The sequence below is a fragment of the Rhamphochromis longiceps genome, linkage group LG14 (assembly GCF_057381845.1).
Source record: "Rhamphochromis longiceps isolate RC_006_pf linkage group LG14, R_longiceps_female_GT1.1, whole genome shotgun sequence".
Classification (NCBI taxonomy): Eukaryota; Metazoa; Chordata; class Actinopteri; order Cichliformes; family Cichlidae; genus Rhamphochromis; species Rhamphochromis longiceps.
In genome coordinates, this window is record NC_140570.1 from 10,184,754 (window position 1) to 10,205,374 (window position 20,621).

The window sequence follows — 20,621 nt, forward strand, 5'->3', positions numbered from 1 at the left end:
ATATGATTTCCATGATTTTCACACTCATCAAACCATTCAGAGACTTTTCAGGTCCGATGGATTGGGGCACTGTCGTTCTATTGGGCCAGAAATGTTGCATCACAGGTCTATTCAAAGCAGCTTTATATAAATTTTCAGTGACCTTTCTATCTTAATTCAATTACTTTCAATTCAATTATATTTATATAGCACCAAACAACAAGTACTTGGCAACAGTGGGACGGAAAAACTCCCATTTATAACAAGGAGAAAACTCTGGCAAAACCAGACTCAGGTTGAGTCAGCCATCAGCCACAACTGTTTGGGGTGATGGGTTAGGTCTCAGTCTCGGTGGACCAGTGGAACCATATCATGCCAGTATCATATATGTGACAGCATCCAGTGACATACCAGCGTGTAACTTAAACTGTAACTCATCAGGTAGTAGAACTATCCATAAAATATCCATATCTATAAAAAGAACCAATTGTTTGTTATTTAAAGTTAATCAGTGGTAACCGTTTTTATTGTATTATTGTGCAGTGATTAGGGATGTTTTTGTTTTGTTAAGATAGTAAACACTGAGTAATTTAAGCATAAAAAAGTGCCAAACTCAAGGGATTAACCAGTGTTGTGTCTAGACATAGCAGACAATTTAGCAAATAAGCAATTTTAAATCATATCTTTAGATACTTTATTACAAGCAGTCTGCAAAAAACACTACTAGTTTTAGTTGAATCTATGAAAAATGAAAGATAACACAGTTTGACAGGCATAATATAGCGTGTGATGCCAACAAAGTGCAGTAACATCCAAAGAAGAGCTTTGAATGTCCTTCAAGGAGCCTGGAGAACTATTCCTGAAGACTAAAGACATTCTGTTCAGACTGTGTTGAAGAATAAAGGTGATCATGTCAAATATTGGCTTTCAAACTCATTAGAATTGTACAGTCTTTTTTTGGCTTATAGTCATTTATTTTTGGACATATTTCAATAATCCATCTGCAATTTTGTTTACCAGCCTGGATCAGGACCATAGTTAAAACATTTAACTTTTAATCATTTTTATTAATTATACAGATCTAGTTAATACAGAGCATAAAGTTTTACTGCCCAGCAATTTCATAAAATGTGCAATAACTCTCAGTGTCAATCAATAGACCACCCATAATTACAGCAGGAACATTTTCTAAATCCATAATGTAACGTCAGATTTTTCATTGGATTCCCTTTTTTTCTGTGTAAAATAGAAATGCTGGTTGTAAGAAAAAAATAAATAAATAACAAAAAAACATAAAAGTGTTGACACAAGAGGGATCATGAGGCCCATGGGAATTCTGTCATAAATAAATACCAAAATGAAAACTAGCTGAAAAAAACCCCAAATGATTCACACTGCAGAAAGACCTTCTCTCTGCATTTACACGCATGAAGAGACCTGACTGCCCCATAGCAGTACTGTATGTCAGCCTCACGGAAGGACAAAATTCAACCATAAAGTAATGACTGATGTCTAAATAAATGCAGTCTGGTTACAGTAATAAATATGTTTCATTCTAAAGAATAGTAGAAGTGAAAAACAATGTGTTGAACATCTTTAAGTTGATATTTGAAAAAGTGAAGAAGTATATACATATATGTGCAAAAGGTCAGTATATTATGGCAGATAATGGTGAGGCAGGTGCAAACAGACAAAAGGACAAATTGAACAAAATCTCTCAACTTTACCTGAATTTTATAAATGAAAAGAAAACGTCTGCGTATTAATTCAATTCTCCGGTTTGGTAACCATAACTACACGCATGACACCCCTGCTTCTCATTGGTAGCTGCTCCGCTCAGTCCCGCCTAATACGGTTTGTAATTGGACAGACTGTTCAGATACAACCTTCCTATAGGCTGGCGTTCTGCACTACCATTCGTTAAACGAATACGCTTCCCGTCTTTCTTCACGCCTATTCACCCTGTGATTGGTTCGCACTCAAGTTAGTCAAATTTTAACTTCCGGGTGTCGACTCGTTGCAAAATAGATCATTCCACTCTGCAGTCGTGGAAGTGGGCAGCCACTGAGATAAACCTGGAAAAATAGCGATAGGAAAAAAGTGAGTTACTTAATTTGGGAACATTATTTTGTTTTCATTCAGCACTTCTCCGTATACCTGTTGTTAACTTGGGTCTAATTTAGATACCGTTAGCTAGCTAGTCTGCGAGTCCACTAGTTACACAACCTGGATAACACCAGGAGCTAACTTAATAGCTAGTTGACATTCCCAGTTGGATGCATGTGTCGTTTTCTTTAATTCTGACATTTCTTGCAAACATACTTTGCCTATGTGTGGTGTGGCTTACAGTTAGGAGGCTACACGTGACACCTCCCTCTTATAAAATGGGCAGCTGTGTATATTCAAGGTTAAACGGGGTGATGATCATCTTGCAGTTTTTGCCCAGAACTATTTCTTTTACATTTATATCTGAGGTCTCAAACTTCTACATTTTCTATAAATTATCAATTTTAGAGTATGGTGTGTGTGTGTTTGCTGTTTTGTATGCTGGCATTTTCCTGTATTGTCACTCAAACGTCTCATAACCTGTAACTTGAGTCCTCCTCTCTCCCTCCTCTGTGTTTGAAGTGATGCTGTCAGAAGTCCTGAAGGTGCTGCGAGGAGCTGGTAAAGTGGGCTCTTCACTGGTCTCCACTCAAGGCGAGCAGCTCCAATTAATGGCCTGCAACTCTTCCCTGGGAGCAGGGGTCAAAGTTGCTCAGGATGTGGTAGAAGGACTGGTTGGCACATTTATGGGTGGCAGCAGTCAGGTGAATTTAACTGAAAAATAAGCAGAAAGTAAAAAATAAGCTCTAAATGCAAAACAAGTCATACATAAAAGGAGCCATTAATGTCATAATTAAAAAACAAATAAACAAAACACTCTGTTCTTTGCTTGTCTTGAAAACAGCTGATTTAATCCCCTTTAGTTAAAGGTTGCTGCCTGCTTCAATCTGTGTGTAGTGGAAGAGGCAGACATAGGTACTCACATTTTTGTGAGACTGTTCACTGACATTTCTGTATTCCCAAACCTTTTACTTCTGAAGGGGTAGATAAAAGTGCCAAACTCTTAACCTAACCTGATTATAAGCAAAAGTTCTAACCTATACAACATTTCATCTGACAGGCTAAAACTTGACATGTCATTGTATATTTTTTGTCTTGTTACCTGTAAATAATGACTTCAGTCACTTACTGATGCTCTTTTAAATGAGAGAGGGCTGCAAACCCACAATCTGCAAATTATAGCTACAAAAACTTGGATTACACTGCTCCCTAAACCGGCACTACAATAGTTCACTCAGCAATTTCTTTTTGTGTGTGTGCGTGTGTGTGTGTGTTTGTGCAGCAGCAGTCGGTACAGGAGGATGTGTTTCCGGATGCGGAGGGCTGGGAGAATATGGACCCTGAAGAAGCAGCCAAATGGGCTGTGGGGTCCCATTTCCCCCCTGCTGAAGGGGAGCACAGCCAAACAGAAACGGGACCTGCAGCACAGATGCACACAGGTATTACTGAGTGTTTATCGAATATCGGATGCACTAACAGAGGTTTACGGTAAGAATATAGAAATGGTATTGTTTGGTTTCCAGCATTGCTCCTTTTTATCCAGAATGTTTGCCTCAACAAATATAAAGAAACCATTTATTTAGGTACTGGTCTTTTTAAGTTTAACAAATACACATTTAAAAAAAAAAAGAAAATAGCATCCTTAAGGCCTCCATACCACGTGGCGTGTATATTTCAGCCAGTTATTGGCCCTTAAGTATTGTATTTTTTTTTTCTTCTCTCTGCATTAGGGGTATCTCCTAAATCAGGAATGGCAGGAGGCGGCGCAGGCTGGCCTGGGCAGGGTGCTCGCTTCCTTCACAACACCTCGGCCCTCCACCGGTACTACTTCCAGAGCAGGTCTCGCCACAACACTGTTGTGGCCAAGCTCACACCTGAGGACATCAAGAAAGCCCGGGAGGCAAAGCAGGCATTGGCCAAACCTGTCAAACAGAAGGTTGGTTTGAGGACGCCCGTGTGCAAATAGTCAGGTCCAAAAGGTTTTGAACAATGAAAAGTTTTGTGGTTTTGCCTCTGTACACCACCACAATGGAATTAAACCAAATGATAAGAGTGTGACTGAGCTGCAGACGTTCAGCTTTAATTCATTGGGTTTAATAAAAGTGTTATATAGTCCTGCACGATTACTTTAGTGGCTCCTAAAAATATTTTTATTTCATTGTCAGAAAAGCATAACTCTGCTTTTACAATCATGTTGTGTGACATTCCTGCTAATGTAAAAATCTTGGCATCAATATAAAATGGTCCTCATTTACCTAAACTGAATGCTCCTCTTAGAAGGCAAATCAAACAAATTTATTAAAAAATGGTACCAAAACAGAACACAAAATCAAATTAACAGGGCTCTGCCTTTATTTTTGCATTGTGTTCTGATCCTTTTCATTAACACTTCATTGCTTAACACTTCATCAAACCTAAAAGAAAAACTTAAATGTATTGAATGAACTGACCAGCTCAGCAATAACAAAAAGGCCCAAAAAACCCCAGAAGACAACTAAATGGTCAACGTCACATCATCTAACTAAGTTGAGGCACACCTCGACCCTTGTGGACGTATGCTTATCATCATCAAAGTCTACAGTCAAAAGATGCCTTGATGGATGGAAGTGCAGAGGGTTTACAATATGGTGCTGTGTGTGCTCTGATCAGATTCAACCAAATGTCTTGACCCAAAGCAAACTGCAGAAGCTACCAAGAGTTTCCCGATGCAGATTGTTCAATGACCATCTCATCCCAACCCATTAGAACAGCGTTTCAATTATCAAATACAAAAATGAATTCATAGAGACCCGCAAACAAACAGCAACTGGATTCAGCTGCAATAAAGGCCCGGCAGAGCAAGTAAGGAAACACAGCATTTGGTGATGTCCATGGATTCTAGGCTTCAGGCAGTTGTGTACTACAAAAAATTTTCATCCAAATATTCAAAAGAATCCATATATTCTGGATGGTCTTTATTATGTTTGTCCTGTTATGTTTGGGCCTCTGAAAATGTATCTAAAAGTGATGTGAATTCCTAAACGGTTAATGCAATACTTTTGTTAAAGACCTTGAATTTAAAAAGTCTGCACTTCATATCAGTGCATTATTTGATTCATGTCATGTGGGAATGCAAACAGAGAATGCTTATGGAGCTAACTGTATACACACATGCAGACAGATACAATTAATAATATGCATTATTGTGGATGTATATCGTTATATTACTTTGAGTTCATACATTTCATCTTATTTGAGTGAATGAACAGATGGTCAAAACCCATAATATTTATCTAATGAGTTTGTGTACATATTCAGTCTTTTTGACTTTTAGTGTTCGTTTAAATTATATTTTAATAATGATTTCTTTATGTGTGTTCTGTAAAAGGTATATATTTTTTCTCTTCCACCCACATGTCATTGTTCCCAGAGTTCACGAGGTCTTTTTAGTCCTATTTCTGCAGTAAAGTGAGATGCTGGAAGAGTTGGAAAAGAGTCAGTCACCACTACAGATATTATTAATAACATTTTTTTTCATTCACATGTTTGACTTTCTGCAGCTGAGCGACCGTGCCAAAGAGAGAAAGGTGCCCGCCACAAGAATCAGCAGGCTGGTTAATTTCGGGGGTGAGAATAATCTGTTTTTGTTTACCTGCTCAGTTTGTCTCTGGGTTTCAAATTGACTCCAGGAGCTGTCGGACAAAGATGATCGTTCACTAAAATGTCTAAGCTGGGAAACCCAAGTTTATCAAGTGGTGACATAAGAATGACTTGAATCATAACTCGGTGACCATCTTTAGTTGCAAAGAAAAAAAAGGGGGGGGGGGGGGGCTTTGCTTAATAAATGCAATATGTTCCATGATGTCAGGTGTGGACAAAGACACAACTGAATGAATTTTTCTTACACCACAAAAATAGATTTTAAATGAAAATTTCAGAAAAAAATGTTCAGTAAGTAACTGGAGAAATGACTCGTCAGTACTTTGAAGCTCTGGTGTTGAGTGTTTTCTTTTTTTCCTGTTAAAAAAAAAAAACAAACAAAAAAACTTTTTGATTAGTTGACTTGTTGAGGCATGTATGGTCCATTCTGCCGTCACTATTGTTTAGTGATTTGACTGCTGATTGAAATGTTGGAGGCTCTTTTCCCCACTTAGAATCTGTGAAATTGTGCTTCATGTGAGGAATTTCCTGAATACTAATGTAACCTTGAGCCTATGGTGTGAAATCTACAAATCAATCCCATTATGAAGCCTTCAATGTAAACCTAACAGTTCTGATGAGACACATTCAGTCACTTATGGATATTCTTGGAGTCTATTAACAATACTTTATTTGTTTTCTCATTGACAACTGTTGGTTATTAGCTTACCACTGTTACAATAAAAATAAAATTCTTGCTTCTTAATCATCAGAAGTCAAGAAGAGTTAAAGGTGTGGTAAAATATGTGGGGTAGTGGAGTATACTTCCATCCTGCTACATAGCAGCAACATCTGTGTGGGATTGGTGGTTTCCTCTAGCATGTCTTCAAGGGCCCTGCAGTTAAAATTGCTTCTGTCCCTCTGCTGCAGGATTGGCGGTAGGGCTGGGAATCGGTGCCATTGCAGAAGTGGCAAAGCAGTCACTAGGAGGCAAACAAAAAGCAGGTAAAGATGTTTTACTGCTGTTCTCTCCTTCCATCCTGTAAACGAGCCTTGTGTCCTACACTCTTGGCAGATTCAGCAGACAGATGGACGCCTGGTAAACCTTGAGTTGTTTCTAATGTGTCAATACCCGATAGGCCCAGGACAGGCTTTAGATCAGATATGCTAACAAGAATTTATAACGGCTTTACAGGGAGTGCAGAATTATTAGGCAAGTTGTATTTTTGAGGAATAATTTTATTATTGAACAACAACCATGTTCTCAATGAACCCAAAAAACTCATTAATATCAAAGCTGAATGTTTTTGGAAGTAGTTTTTAGTTTGTTGTTAGTTTTAGCTATTTTAGGGGGATATCTGTGTGTACAGGTGACTATTACTGTGCATAATTATTAGGCAATTAACAAAAAACAAATATATACCCATTTCAATTATTTATTTTTACCAGTGAAACCAATATAACATCTCCACATTCACAAATATACATTTCTGACATTCAAAAACCAAACAAAAACAAATCAGCGACCAATATAGCCACCTTTCTTTGCAAGGACACTCAAAAGCCTGCCATCCATGGATTCTGTCAGTGTTTTGATCTGTTCACCATCAACATTGCGTGCAGCAGCAACCACAGCCTCCCAGACACTGTTCAGAGAGGTGTACTGTTTTCCCTCCTTGTAAATCTCACATTTGATGATGGACCACAGGTTCTCAATGGGGTTCAGATCAGGTGAACAAGGAGGCCATGTCATTAGTTTTTCTTCTTTTATACCCTTTCTTGCCAGCCATGCTGTGGAGTACTTGGACGTGTGTGATGGAGCATTGTCCTGCATGGAAATCATGTTTTTCTTGAAGGATGCAGACTTCTTCCTGTACCACTGCTTGAAGACGTGTCTTCCAGAAACTGGCAGTAGGACTGGGAGTTGAGCTTGACTCCATCCTCAACCCGAAAAGGCCCCACAAGCTCATCTTTGATGATACCAGCCCAAACCAGTACTCCACCTCCACCTTGCTGGTGTCTGAGTCGGACTGGAGCTCTTTGCCCTTTACCAATCCAGCCAGGGGCCCATCCATCTGGCCCATCAAGACTCACTCTCATTTCATCAGTCCATAAAACCTTAGACAAACCAGTCTTGAGATATTTCTTGGCCCAGTCTTGACGTTTCAGCTTGTGTGTCTTGTTCAGTGGTGGTCGTCTTTCAGCCTTTCTTACCTTGGCCATGTCTCTGAGTATTGCACACCTTGTGCTCTTGGGCACTCCGGTGATGTTGCAGCTCTGAAATATGGCCAAACTGGTGGCAAGTGGCATCTTGGCAGCTGCACGCTTGACTTTTCTCAGTTCATGGGCAGTTATTTTGCGCCTTGGTTTTTCCACACGCTTCTTGTGACCCTGTTGACTATTTTGAATGAAACGCTTGATTGTTCGATGATCACGCTTCAGAAGCTTTGCAATTTTGAGACTGCTGCATCCCTCTGCAAGATATCTCACTATTTTTGACTTTTCTGAGCCTGTCAAGTCCTTCTTTTGACCCATTTTGCCAAAGGAAAGGACGTTGCCTAATAATTATGCACACCTGATATAGGGTGTTGATGTCATTAGACCACACCCCTTCTCATTACAGAGATGCACATCACCTAATATGCTTAATTGGTAGTAGGCTTTCGAGCCTATACAGCTCGGGGTAAGACAACATGCATGAAGAGGATGATGTGGACAAAATACTCATTTGCCTAATAATTCTGCACTCCCTGTAATATGTGTTAAATGAGCAGTGCTTGATGATGTACCACTGCCTCAGCTTTTATGCTCCACTATCCACAGTTGTCTCAGTTTAAGGCCAGAGCTTATTTACATGCACCAGTTTAAATGAAATAAATGACTTCTGTCATGCTATGATACTCTTAATATGTTGCACCTAATATCATTACTAATACTGCTTCTGTTTACAGATGTAAGCTCCCTGCTCGACTCTCCCTTCCTGTCAGAGGCCAATGCTGAGAGAATAGTCAGCACTCTGTGTAAGGTCCGTGGAGCTGCTCTCAAGATAGGCCAGATGCTCAGCATACAAGGTACACGCTGTAACACGGGCTGCACGCAAAATGCTCTTTAGATGTCCTCACAGGATTTTTCTGACAGTGGCTTTTTCTCTTCAGACAACTCCTTTATCAACCCCCAACTGCAGAAGATCTTTGAGAGGGTCCGACAGAGTGCAGACTTCATGCCCACATGGCAGATGACTGTAAGCCCAAGACCTGTTACTGGCTCTTCAGCTATTTTCACACAATTATTTCAATTCAGTTTTATTTGCAAAGCTTGAAATGAAAACAACAGTCTCCTCAAGACTGTAAGGGGAAAGACCGTATAATAATAGAGAGAAAACCCCAACAATAGGGTGACCCTACCATGAGCAAGTAGTTGGCGACAGTGGAAAGGAACCCCCCCCCCCCCCTTAAGTGGAAGAAACCTCTGGTAGAACCAGGCTCGGGAAGGGGCAGCCATCTGCCACGACCAGTTTTATCTAATCTTAGAAGCAGGAAATTGTCAGAATATGATGTGTGAGGACCCAAGGTGCAACACAAGTAGGTGGCAGTTTTTAAAAAGGCGAGTCCTTTATTGAGCTGTTAAAAATCTCATGAGGCAAAACACAAAACTAAGCCAAATGAAACTCACTAAGGAGCTGAGATGCTAGGGAACGAAGACCAGGAAACGGACTACACCAGGGAAATGAAATGAACAGTACACTGACGAAGGACAGAGGGAGACAGATACTGTCTATAAGCAGGAGGGTGATTAGGGGAAGTGGAGACACTTCCGGGCGGGAAATCATGAATAACAAGACAAGGGAAGTTAGACTGAACATAACGCACACGAGACAAGAGACTATCACAGTAAAACAGGAATCATCTTTTACAGAAACTGACTAACACATGCAGAGCGGACAGACATGGGGGGGCTGACTGGGGAAACAAGGGGATCACAAAAAGATAATAATGAAATGTTTCAAAACCAATAAGAAGAGCCAGAATATAAGCAGACACTACAAAGGTTATAATAAATGCTAAAGAAAACTCACAACAAAATACAAGAGAGCCAAATAAAACATTAGAGAATCTAAAAAAAACAAAGAATAATATAGTCTAAAGAAATTACAAACGCAAAACCAAGATTCTAAAAACCAATGATCCTAACAGAAACTGGAGGTCATCCAGGTCTTTAAGCCTTTAAGACATTTCTGCAGTTTAACTAAGGCTACGTTCACACTGCAGGTCTTAATGCTCAATTCCAATTTTTTGATCAAATCCGATTTTTTTTGTCTGCTTGTTCACACTACAAATAAAATGCGACAGCAAAGGCGCTCTAGTGTGAATCCTCAAAGCGGCCCGCATGCGCAAAAGAAGACGTCACACACAACGCGCTCTGTTTAGACCCAGAGCAAACAGTATTGTTTGACTGATGGCCTTAATATAAATACTTGTTTCAGACTTTACGTTTCCCAATTTTTTCTTTAAGTTATTTTGTTAGTTACATAATAATGTAAATAACCTAATAATTATCCTTATTGCTGTTTTAGAGGAGCGGTGCTTCAAAGGATAGTTGCAGATTTCTGTCAGAATCTGCAGGTTATGCAGTACAAATAAAATGTTAACGTTTCTCCAACGTTGTCTTCCCAGCAGTTTCACTAACATCTACACGGGATGGCCAGGAAGCGTTCGCAATGTCTTCTCGGGTGCTGATAATTGGCGTCTGTCTTGTGTCCGTGACGTAAAAGACGGATTTAATGCGACATGACCATTCAAACAACAGTCGCTTTCTAAAACATCGGATTTGTATCGGATTCAGTACCACATACGAAAGTGACCCAGATCGGATTTGAAAATATCGGATTTGTCCCGTTCACACTGTCATAGCATGATCGGATATGAGTCGCATAGGGTCAAAAAAGTGGGATTTGATGCGCTTTCGCCTGCAGTGTGAACGTAGCCTATTTGTTGTGTGTTATCTGGCTTCATGGATAGATAGATAGAGCTGGGTATCATCTATCTGCCTAGCAATGAAATGCATGCTGTGCCTTCTAATGATACAGCCTGAAGGAACCATGTACAATGTGAATAAAATCAGTCTTGGCACAGAACCCTGTGGAACTCCATAATTAACCACAGTGTGTGACGACAACTGCCCATTTACATGAACAAACTGGAGATTATTACATAATTGTGATTCAAACCACTGCAGCACATTCCTTTCCAGTAATTTCTGACAGTATCTAAACAAAGTGGCTTTATGTCTGAATGAGCATCCTGTTTGCCTTTCCATAACAGGATTCTTACTAGACGACAAGTAATTCTATTTATACGTCACTTTGAATGCGCCACAAGTCTGAACCTCATCCTGACATGTATCCTGTCATGCATAGCGGGTGACACTGTTGCCTGTTAAATATCTTGTGCATCTCAGTTGCTCAGGTCTCTTAAAAACATGATTGTTTTTGAGCCTGTAACCACTCCTGCATTGTGGCTGGTTTACCCTCTACAGCATCTACTTCTTTAACTCTCCATAGGCACTCATAAATGGATTTCAAACAATACCCATCCATCCGTTTCCTTAACCACTTATGCAATTCAGGGTTGTAGGAGGCTGGAGCCTATCCTAGCTGTTACAGGGAAAGAGGTAGAGCACTCTCTAAACCAGTACACCAGTCTATTACAGGTCTAACACAGAAAGACGGACAATTATTTGGATGCAGTATCTTGTTATGGAACTGGATTTACAACTACTTCAGCTATGTATTCATTGCTTTTATTTTCTGATGATTTCATATAGTTTTCACCTACTATGCAAAAAGATTAATGTGTAGATACTACAGCACCAGTTTGGCCTTTTATTTTCTTATCATAAAAGGCCATTTGGATAGTTTGTAAATGCCTATATTGTTGTAATAAAAAGTTGAGCTTTTCAGGCAGCCCTATGCACAAATATCTCTACATTAAGAACATTATTCACTACACTTTTTGGTGTTTTGATGATTGTTATTGGGAGGAATTGTGCGCTGTCCTTCATGTCGGATCAGTGCTGTTGTAGCAGCACGTGGTTGCCAAACACCTTATTTAAGCCTTTTTCTTACATGTGCTATAGCTCGGGATCTTTAGCATTACCCAGTGTGATGTATGACAGTGCTGCAATCTGTGTTTCTGACTGTATAGAAAGTTCTGGAGGAGGATCTGGGGCCAGGCTGGCGAGAAAAGCTCTCATCCTTTGAGGACAAACCATTCGCTGCAGCTTCTATTGGCCAAGTCCACCACGGGGTTTTAAAAGATGGTAGAGAAATCGCCATGAAGATCCAGGTAGAAGCTTATCGACACACTTGCGCAGTCTGTGTTTCACTCTCTGCATTGGACTCGACCGTCTGTTTGTCACTTATTCTTCTCAGTACCCTGGTGTGGCAGAGAGCATCCGCAGCGACATAGACAACCTGATGGCAGTACTGAAAATGAGCGTGGCTCTGCCAGAAGGTAACAACTACAGGACTCTGTAGTGTCCTTTTTGTGTCTGACTTTCCTCAGAGCAGATTCAAAATCAGCAAGATGTATTTAGTCAATAAGAAATTCTGATTTTTATTCATTTATTTATTTATTTGTAATCTTAAAACAACTGTACATTGCAAGTTTGTATACTATGACTTTCACCCATGTGTAAATCATAACCAGTGTCTCCACTATTTAAGACCACAAGGTGGTGCTATAGATGCAGGTCAAACTAGCTTTTTATCCAAGAGAGGCTTGTTTCAGACATTAATGATTCTTTCATTATTAATAAAGAATTTGCATATTTATTTATTAATTGTCTAAAATAATAAGTAATTAGTTTATTTATGTAGTTTATGTGGTTTTCAACTTACCTGTTTGAGGGCTTTCCACAAACCTTTTCAAAGTTGTGTTGTTTAAGTGATTGCTGACACCGTTATTATAGGTGCATAATGGCTTGTAGTAGCTACAGAGCATAATTGGTGCAACCAGTTGAGTGACCACGCTGGATTTTAAGCTTTTATTTTATTAACCCACAGTGGAGAGATGACAGAATATGTGATGGGAGAGAATAATTAGATCCCTGGGGACATCTGTCCATGTCAGAGTAAAAGTGCTTATTTTTGTCAGTTGCGCTCTCGTCACGCTTTAATGCCAGATCAAATGAATAACTTGACATGAGCACAGCTCCATCTGTGGCAGGTCTTTTTTTTGCTCCCTGCTTATTTTTTTTTTCTTAAGACTTCTTCTTCAGTTTGGCTGGCAGTAGATAGCCCACTCAAAAACCTTTGCAGCAAACAGGATGAGTTTTATGGCTCAGTGTTTTTTCAGCAATCTGCAGAAATAATCTGTAAAGCCATGCACATCCTAGTGTTCAATAGAATGGTTGCTAGATCAGAAAATGTCAGATGTAAAAACAAATTGATCCACACACCGAGAAGTCAGGAAGGGAATTACACGGCTGATAAAAATATAATCTGTAAATGGGAGCTGTTTGCTGCGCGGAGCAAGCTCTTCGCATTTCATCCAGTGGCAGCAACACTTGCTAAAGCAAGTAGCGTTTTTGTGACTGTAGTTTTCTTTGTGCAGCTACAGTTGTTTATTTTCTTTGTGGTAACTGTACGCATTGCACTCTTTCACCAAACATCTCTCTTCATTTCTCACCCATGTTTGCACTGCAGCTCCGTGCCTCCCCTGAGCTTTCACACTGACACTCATATTGAATGTTAGGCACACTCTTTGGGGATCCTTTTCAATGTTGTCAGACACTTACAAAGACAATCGTAGCTTGTTGGTGGCAAATACTCACATTTTAACTCTGACACAGACTGTTGCCCTGTGGGATTACTCGCTCCCTATTGGATTAATTCATTTTTGTCCCAATTAACACTCTAAATAAAAAAAAAAAAAAAGGTAACCCAAGGCTTAGCTTGAATAATGCCTGGATTTTCTTTCACCTATAGCCCACCAGTATACCAAAATACACTTTTAATGCAATGCCTACAACCTGATGTTGATTTTTTTCTGTGTTCTCCCTGCTACAAACTCATGCAGTATATGAATTATTTTTAGACAGAAGCTACCCTGCTCTGTTAGAAGATGACATGGTCTGTGTGTTTTCTTTGCACCATTTATTTTTCCACAGGTCTGTTTGCAGACAGCAGCTTGGAGGTTCTACAGAGAGAACTGGCATGGGAGTGTGACTATAAGAGGGAAGCACAATGTGCCAAGAAGTTCAGGTAGGTTTCTGTTGAACCCAGGCCGGTGTTGTGCTGCTGTGTACCGTTTGAGCTACACTGACGTTACAGGGTGGATTCTTAATACTTATGTCCTGGTAGCTGCCACAGAACATATACATTCAACCTAAGCTGTCTGGGTACACGTCTAGCTGATGTATTGTTTTTTATAATGTACAGTATACCAGTAGAGGTGGCAGATTATATATATTTATTGTCTGCACTGAAGCACCGCAGCAATTTCCTAATGTTGTAAACCTCAACATCTGGCAATAAACCCATTCTGATTCTGATTCTGATATTTCAAGTGTAATTAGTAAATCAAGCATCACATTTAGCATTTCTTGGTAATCTTTACTTAATTATAATGCAGGCAGTTATGGTATAGTTAATTTTAACTGTCTTTGCGTGTGATTTGAGATTGGTTTTGTATATTTTGGGTTTTGCATATTTTCCATTTTGCAAATAACCTAATCATAAATCATTAAGTTTTTTTTTGTTTTGTTTTTTTCTTGCTCTCTCTCGTACCTCGGCCTTTAGATCACTGCTGGAGGGAGATGAGTTTTTCCAAGTCCCCGAGGTGATTGATGAGCTGTCAGGCCAGAGGGTGCTCGCCATGGAACTGGTGCAGGGCGTCCCACTGGACATGTGCGTAGAGCTGGACCAGGAGACCAGGAACCAGGTGTGTTTTACTTCAACAGTTAGGTGAATTTCATTCATTTGTCAGATGTCTAGGTGCTAGGGTTTGAACTGCGCTGGAATACAAGGGGATGTTATTGTGGTGGTGATGCTCAACTGGGTTAAAAAAAAAAAAAAGAAAGAAAAGAAAATCACATTAAGATGCTTCAGTTTAAAACATGCATAGTGAAGTAAAGGTCATCCAGTTTTACAGAAGACTCAGTGAAAATCATCCACGGGGCAGTCCTGGGCTGGGAAGCCTGCAATTAGAGGTCCATGACAGTCTGGAGCTCTAATTGTAGGAACCAATTAGAGCTGAAAGCCTCTGATGAGCAGGAGCAGATCGGATAGCTCTGCCCCCATACGAGGCTTTTGTTAAAGACTTACCCTGTTGCCAAGTCTAAATTTAAATATGCGTAGAGTTTGCGAGGTCTTCACCTTCCATTCGTAATTGGTAACAAAATTTAAAGCAATTTAATCATAAGTTTTGACATGTGTTGTACTCTGACAAGTGCAGATTCATATAAATCTCTCAGAACAAAATGACTTGGTGGTAAATTATTCAGCAGCACCTACAGTGCAGTGTGGAAGTGATACTCTGTGTCACTGTGGAAATATGTGTTTCAGAGCTGAGATAAGGCAACAAATTTTAGACAGAGTGGACACAGTGTGGCAGGGAATCACAGCACCATGAGAAGGCTACACAGGATAGGATCCAAAGGGTGGAAGGAAATGTCACATTGTTAAATGACAGCATGATGGTGAACACAAGCCTCTTCTCTCCACTTCAGATCTGTTCCAGCATCCTGCAGCTGTGTCTCAGGGAGCTGTTTGAGTTCAGATTCATGCAGACGGATCCAAACTGGGCCAACTTCTTCTACAACTCAGACACCAACAAGGTGGGGCAGTCATGCCATGTTTAAACCAATGTTAAATGTTAATAGGGATGTCAAATACAGCAGATTCATTCCACTCTTGTCTTTAGGTTGTTCTTTTGGATTTTGGAGCGTGCAGAAGCTACCCAGAATCCTTCACAGACGACTACATACAGGTATGATAAATCTGCCCGCAGTCAACCTCGCAACATGATTTATGCATGAAGGTTTCTCTCAATAATTTAACGTCGGAGCCTTTGGTTAAATTTTGTGTCAGCCAAGGCAAAAAAAAAAAAGATTGTGAACAGTCGCATGCATGTGCACACATTCAGCCTGAAAGTGGAGCTCTGTAAATAAACAAGATTGTGTTGTGTGCTCAGGTGATTTATGCAGCTTCTGTCGGCGATCGAGCCACCGTTCTTTCCAAATCCAAGGACCTGAAATTCCTGACGGGCTTCGAGGCCAAGGTAGTTTTATTTTAGTCGCTGCTGCTGCTTATTTTTGATATGCTTTATCTGTTTTTGTCTCTTTTGTGTTCTCAGTTTGTTTGCATTCAGCACTGTTTCACTGCAGCGCACAGCCCTTATGCTCTTACCCCGTTTCACTAGTCTCCCTTTTGTTTTCAGTAGATAAATGCAATATGATGCTTACCTGATTTATAACTTTGACTCATTTCAAGTTAAAGGGTCTCTTGTCATGCACCCGAGGACTGCTTGCAGAGTTGCTGCTCTGTGGAAGTCCAGTTCTAAACATTTAAGGTTGCCCTTCTGCTATTTCATCTCTTCTGTATCAAACTGTTAATGACAGTCATTTCTCTGGTTACAACCCAGAGACCAAGCAGGAGTCGTCCACAGTGTTGTAGCCCAAAGGCAGCGCTTCAGGTCAGGAGCGTGGGAGGAAATTAAGCAGAAAAAACTTAAGCTGTTGTTTGCTGGCAAACAGCAACCTGAAATAACAGGAGTTTTGTGGTCACACGATTGGAATCTTTACTCACCTGATTTGACTCCTTGCTCCTCGGTCCCCCTCAAGTTGAAGCATCATTGTTTTGACACGCTTGAGCAGATGTGGCAAAGGGAAACAGTGGATTTTACACACAGTCTTAAAATTACAGCTGCAGTAAAAGCAGATTAGAGGTGCACAAGAAGAAGATCTTGAAGAGGAGATCTAAACTACTTCCATGGCCACAGGTGTATAAGGTCAAGCACCTGGGCATGCAGACTGCTTCTACAAACATTTAAGAAATAATGGCTCAGCAAATTCCAGCGTGGTACTGTCATAGGATGCCACGTGTGCGACAAGTCCAGCCGTGAAATTTCCTCTCTGCTAAATATTCCACAGTCAGCTGTTTGTGATATTTAACAAAGTGGAAGTTAATGGTAATGAAAGCAACTCAGCCATGAAGCTGCACACCAGTGCACAAAGCAGGTCCTTAAAGACACAGATGAGTGAGTTTGGTGTGGAAGAACTTGACTTTATGGGGTGGCTGTAGCTCAGGTGGCAGAGCAGGTCAGCCACTAGTCAGAAGGTTGGTGGTTCGATCCCAGGCTGCCTCCTGGCTGCATGCCAAATATCCTTGGGCAAGATACTAACCCCGTGTTTGCCTACTGGTGGTGGTCAGAGGGCCCGGTGGCGCCAGTGTCCGGCAGCCTCGCCTCTGTCAGTGCGCCCCAGGGCAGCTGTGGCTACAATGTAGCTTGCTATCGCCAGTGTGTGAATGTGTGTGTGTGTGAATGGGTGAATGACTGAATGTAGTGTAAAGCGCTTTGGGGTCCTTAAGGACTAGAAAAGCGCTATACAAATGCAGGCCATTTACCATTTGACTGGCTTGACCTCAACCCGATAGATATTGAAGACTGTTAGCCAGGTCTTCTTGTCCAACATCCGTGTCTGATCTCACAAATGTGCTTCTGGAAGAATGGTCAAAAATTCCCATAAGCACACTCTTAATTGTGGAATATGGCTTATTAAACCCTATGGATTTATAATGAGATGTCACTCAAGTTCAGATGCGTGTGAAGGCAGACAAGCAAGTACTTTTGGCGTGTATCAGCCTATGTGTGCTATTAAAGTGTCATTTATTATATGAAATATGACTCAGTTAAAGAAAACGCATGTAATTATATATACAGTCCAAGATATCATGCATACTTAATGCTCTGACATTAACATGCCTGCTGTAATTCTTCTTCCTGCTCCACGACAGGCCTTCGCAGATGCTCACGTGGAAGCGGTGATGATTCTCGGTGAAGCCTTCGCATCCGCCGAGCCCTTCGACTTCGGCACTCAGAGCACTACTCAGCGCGTTCAGAGCCTCATCCCGGTCATGCTCCGCCACCGCCTCACCCCTCCACCTGAGGAGACCTACTCCCTCCACCGCAAGATGGCCGGCTCCTTCCTCATCTGCTCCAAGCTGAAGGCGAAAATACCGTGCAAGGACATGTTCCTCGATGTGTACCACGCCTACATGCAGCGTAGGCAGGCCGGGCATGCAGCGCAGGCTAGGGCTTAGCAGTTCTGAGACAAGTTTCTTAATTTGCCTTTCTCAGAGTGGCTCAGGAGTACAGAGACAGAAAAGAGTCACACTTAACTCCACAAGTGGAGCCACTGGATTGGACGTACATCGTGTCAGTAATAACAGACTTTGCCAGCGTGCTCTAACAAGGACCACAAATGACTTTTGCTGCTACACGTCACTCACATCAGTGTGAGGATGTTGTTAAGGATGTCCAAACACAACATTTTGGTGTGACCTTTACTTTTATGTACAGATAGAAATTAAACAATGACCTGATCACAGAGAAGTGCAGGCTTTCTGATTAGATTTTGTAAAAGTAAACACACAAAGCAAGGAGAGCTGCATGTTCTGTTTGTCCTCCCAGCTTCAGCTGGGTTTGCCTGCGAGCTCCACCTTATTTTTAAGTGGAGTGAGTATCTTCTATCTTGGGGGTGATGATACTGCCCCTGCACTGAATCACAGATGCTGCCAACTGCCGAGTCCTGTTTTTATAGAAGGCATTTTGTGCTTGCTGATGAGTTGGTGAATAAAGCTTTCACCTAAATGTGATGGCTGCCAGCCGAGATGACCAGATTATCAGATTAGTTAGAGAAGACAGTCTAATGGACCCTACAAAATAATGGCCTTGCATTATAAAGTGCACTTGGCATAAAACTCCATAACATGAAGTACCGTCAGCTCTTTTTCATGCTTATTTATTGCAAATACCTGCACTGTATCTTTAGAAGGCAGTGTGCTGTGCATGTTTTACTTTTGTAATGAAATAAAATCTGAAACAGTATTGTTTGTGTGTTTGTCACCAAGTGAGCTTTACTGGCAGGTGTCTACAAACAAATGATTCTTCCACACCCTATTGATCTTTCCGTTTCACATTTAGACCTGTTTTGGGAAATGTCAGTGACCGGAGGCCATGTTTGACCTCACCGTTTTCCTGCAATGGTCTTGTATTGACAGTTACGCGTAATAATAGTAGTTGAGCTGAAACAATGTTAGATTTGAGCTAATGGTGGCATTGATGGAGCTGTGTTTTCCAGGAACTATTTTCGTTCCAAGGCAGTGCTGCCAGTTTAGTCTGCGACCAAGCCATTAGAGCACTACGCAGCTGCCTGCAAGGCTCTCACACAATCATGGGAGCAGAAGTATTGGGCCTTCACTGGCATTATAAAAACCTGATGGAGAGAGAGAGATTGGGGAGGGGGCTTTAACTGAGTCCTTCCATTGAGCTCCGCGACGTCCTGCACAGTACAGCTGCTGAGCTGCTCCTACAGCGAGGTCTGCTCGTTCCTGCACTCTGCATTGGAATCAAGTTTATTTTCCTGAGTCTTGGAAATGGGCCGCTGCACATGTACAGAGAAGAAAAAGCACATTCTTCTCTTGTAGTTTCACGCAATGGAAAGTTGAAGTGCTTCTCTGCGTGTAAGAAGCAGCTGGCTTCAGTTTATTGGCGCAGAGTTAGCCTTTTTTTTTTTTTTTCTTGGTCTCAGCCCTTTCACTGAGGCTCAACATTGGACCGGTGTGAGGTGATTTCTACCAGAACCAACCCGTTTATGAAGTGTTAAATGTGGTGCGTATGTGAAAACGTATTGTCATTGAAGGTGTCACTGTTTACATTTTGTTTGTGTGTAAAGACAAAGAGTGAGTAGCAGTTTTGGTGAAAACTGACCATGATGGAAGCAGTCTCAAACTTTCTCCTCTCCAACATTAAGTAGGATGCAATATATGATTCACTTATAAAATACCTACCCACATATGTAATAGTCAGAATTACTGCCACCTTTGTCACTAGTTTTAATCAGACCAGTTTTAATCAGGCTATTGCAGATTTACTGGTATGTTTTTCTTCTAGAATATGATGTTGAAAATGGTTTTTGACAAGCTCCAGCAACATGTTTGTATACAATCTGAGCACTGTTTGCAGCACAGTATTCATCACAGCTGTGTGTGATGTAGTTTCTGAAGTATATCGCCAGAAAAATACACGCTTAACACTTACAAACCCGGGCTGCCACTCCTGTTAGCTGAGAACAGGAAACTGAGGGAACAATTCCCACAAGCTCACCAAAACTGGACAAAAAAAGCTTGGAAAAAATCGCCTGGTCTGATAAGTCTCTGTTTCTGTTGTGACATTTAGATTATAGGCTCCATGTCCAGGATCATTCCTTTGTGGCTACAGTGTACCCATCTTCTAATGGCTGCTTCCAGCATAATCCCGCACCTTGTCACAAAATTTAAATCATCTCAAACTGGTTTCTTGAAACTGACAGTCAGTTTAATCTGTAGTCACCAGATCTCAATCCAACAGTGCACCATTGAGAGTGAGAGCTTCCAGCTGACAAATATGCAGCAACTGTGTGATGCTGTCATGTCAATATGGACCAACATCTGTGAACATCGTGAAGGGCTAACATCTGTTTTCACGACTTTGCTGAATCTGTGCTACAAAAAATGAAAGAAGTTCTGAAGGAAGGTCTGATCTGGTGCTAGGAAAGTGTAACTAATAAAGCAGCCATGCGTTCAGTATGGACTTTTTAACATTTAACAATCTACGAACTTTCTACATCATTGCTTCACAATATGTAAAATACTGTGT

General features: G+C 40.9%; 1 protein-coding gene across 2 annotated transcripts; it reads left to right on the forward strand.

Moving 5' to 3' along the window:
- Positions 1–1,947: 1,947 nt before the first annotated feature.
- On the forward strand, positions 1,948–18,812 carry coq8b (coenzyme Q8B). 2 transcript variants are annotated; one of them, XM_085380238.1, is made up of 16 exons: positions 1,948–2,079; positions 2,608–2,789; positions 3,368–3,524; positions 3,816–4,021; positions 5,625–5,691; positions 6,634–6,708; positions 8,655–8,774; positions 8,859–8,944; positions 11,907–12,047; positions 12,134–12,215; positions 13,873–13,966; positions 14,504–14,645; positions 15,433–15,540; positions 15,627–15,692; positions 15,897–15,983; positions 17,720–18,812. In XM_085380238.1, coding segments are annotated over exons 1-16 (1,920 nt in total). In that variant the 5' UTR covers positions 1,948–2,078; the 3' UTR covers positions 18,026–18,812. The 2 variants fall into 2 exon arrangements, with proteins under 2 accessions (XP_085236364.1, XP_085236365.1); XM_085380239.1 differs by having other exon boundaries at positions 3,371–3,524.
- The last annotated feature ends 1,809 nt before the right edge of the window (positions 18,813–20,621 follow it).

Excerpts from the sequence above, each read along its gene's own strand:
- coq8b (XM_085380238.1), top strand. Across the intron at positions 8,775-8,858 it reads CCAGATGCTCAGCATACAAG|ACAACTCCTTTATCAACCCC; the intron begins GTACACGCTGTA and ends TTTTCTCTTCAG. Across the intron at positions 15,984-17,719 it reads TGACGGGCTTCGAGGCCAAG|GCCTTCGCAGATGCTCACGT; the intron begins GTAGTTTTATTT and ends GCTCCACGACAG.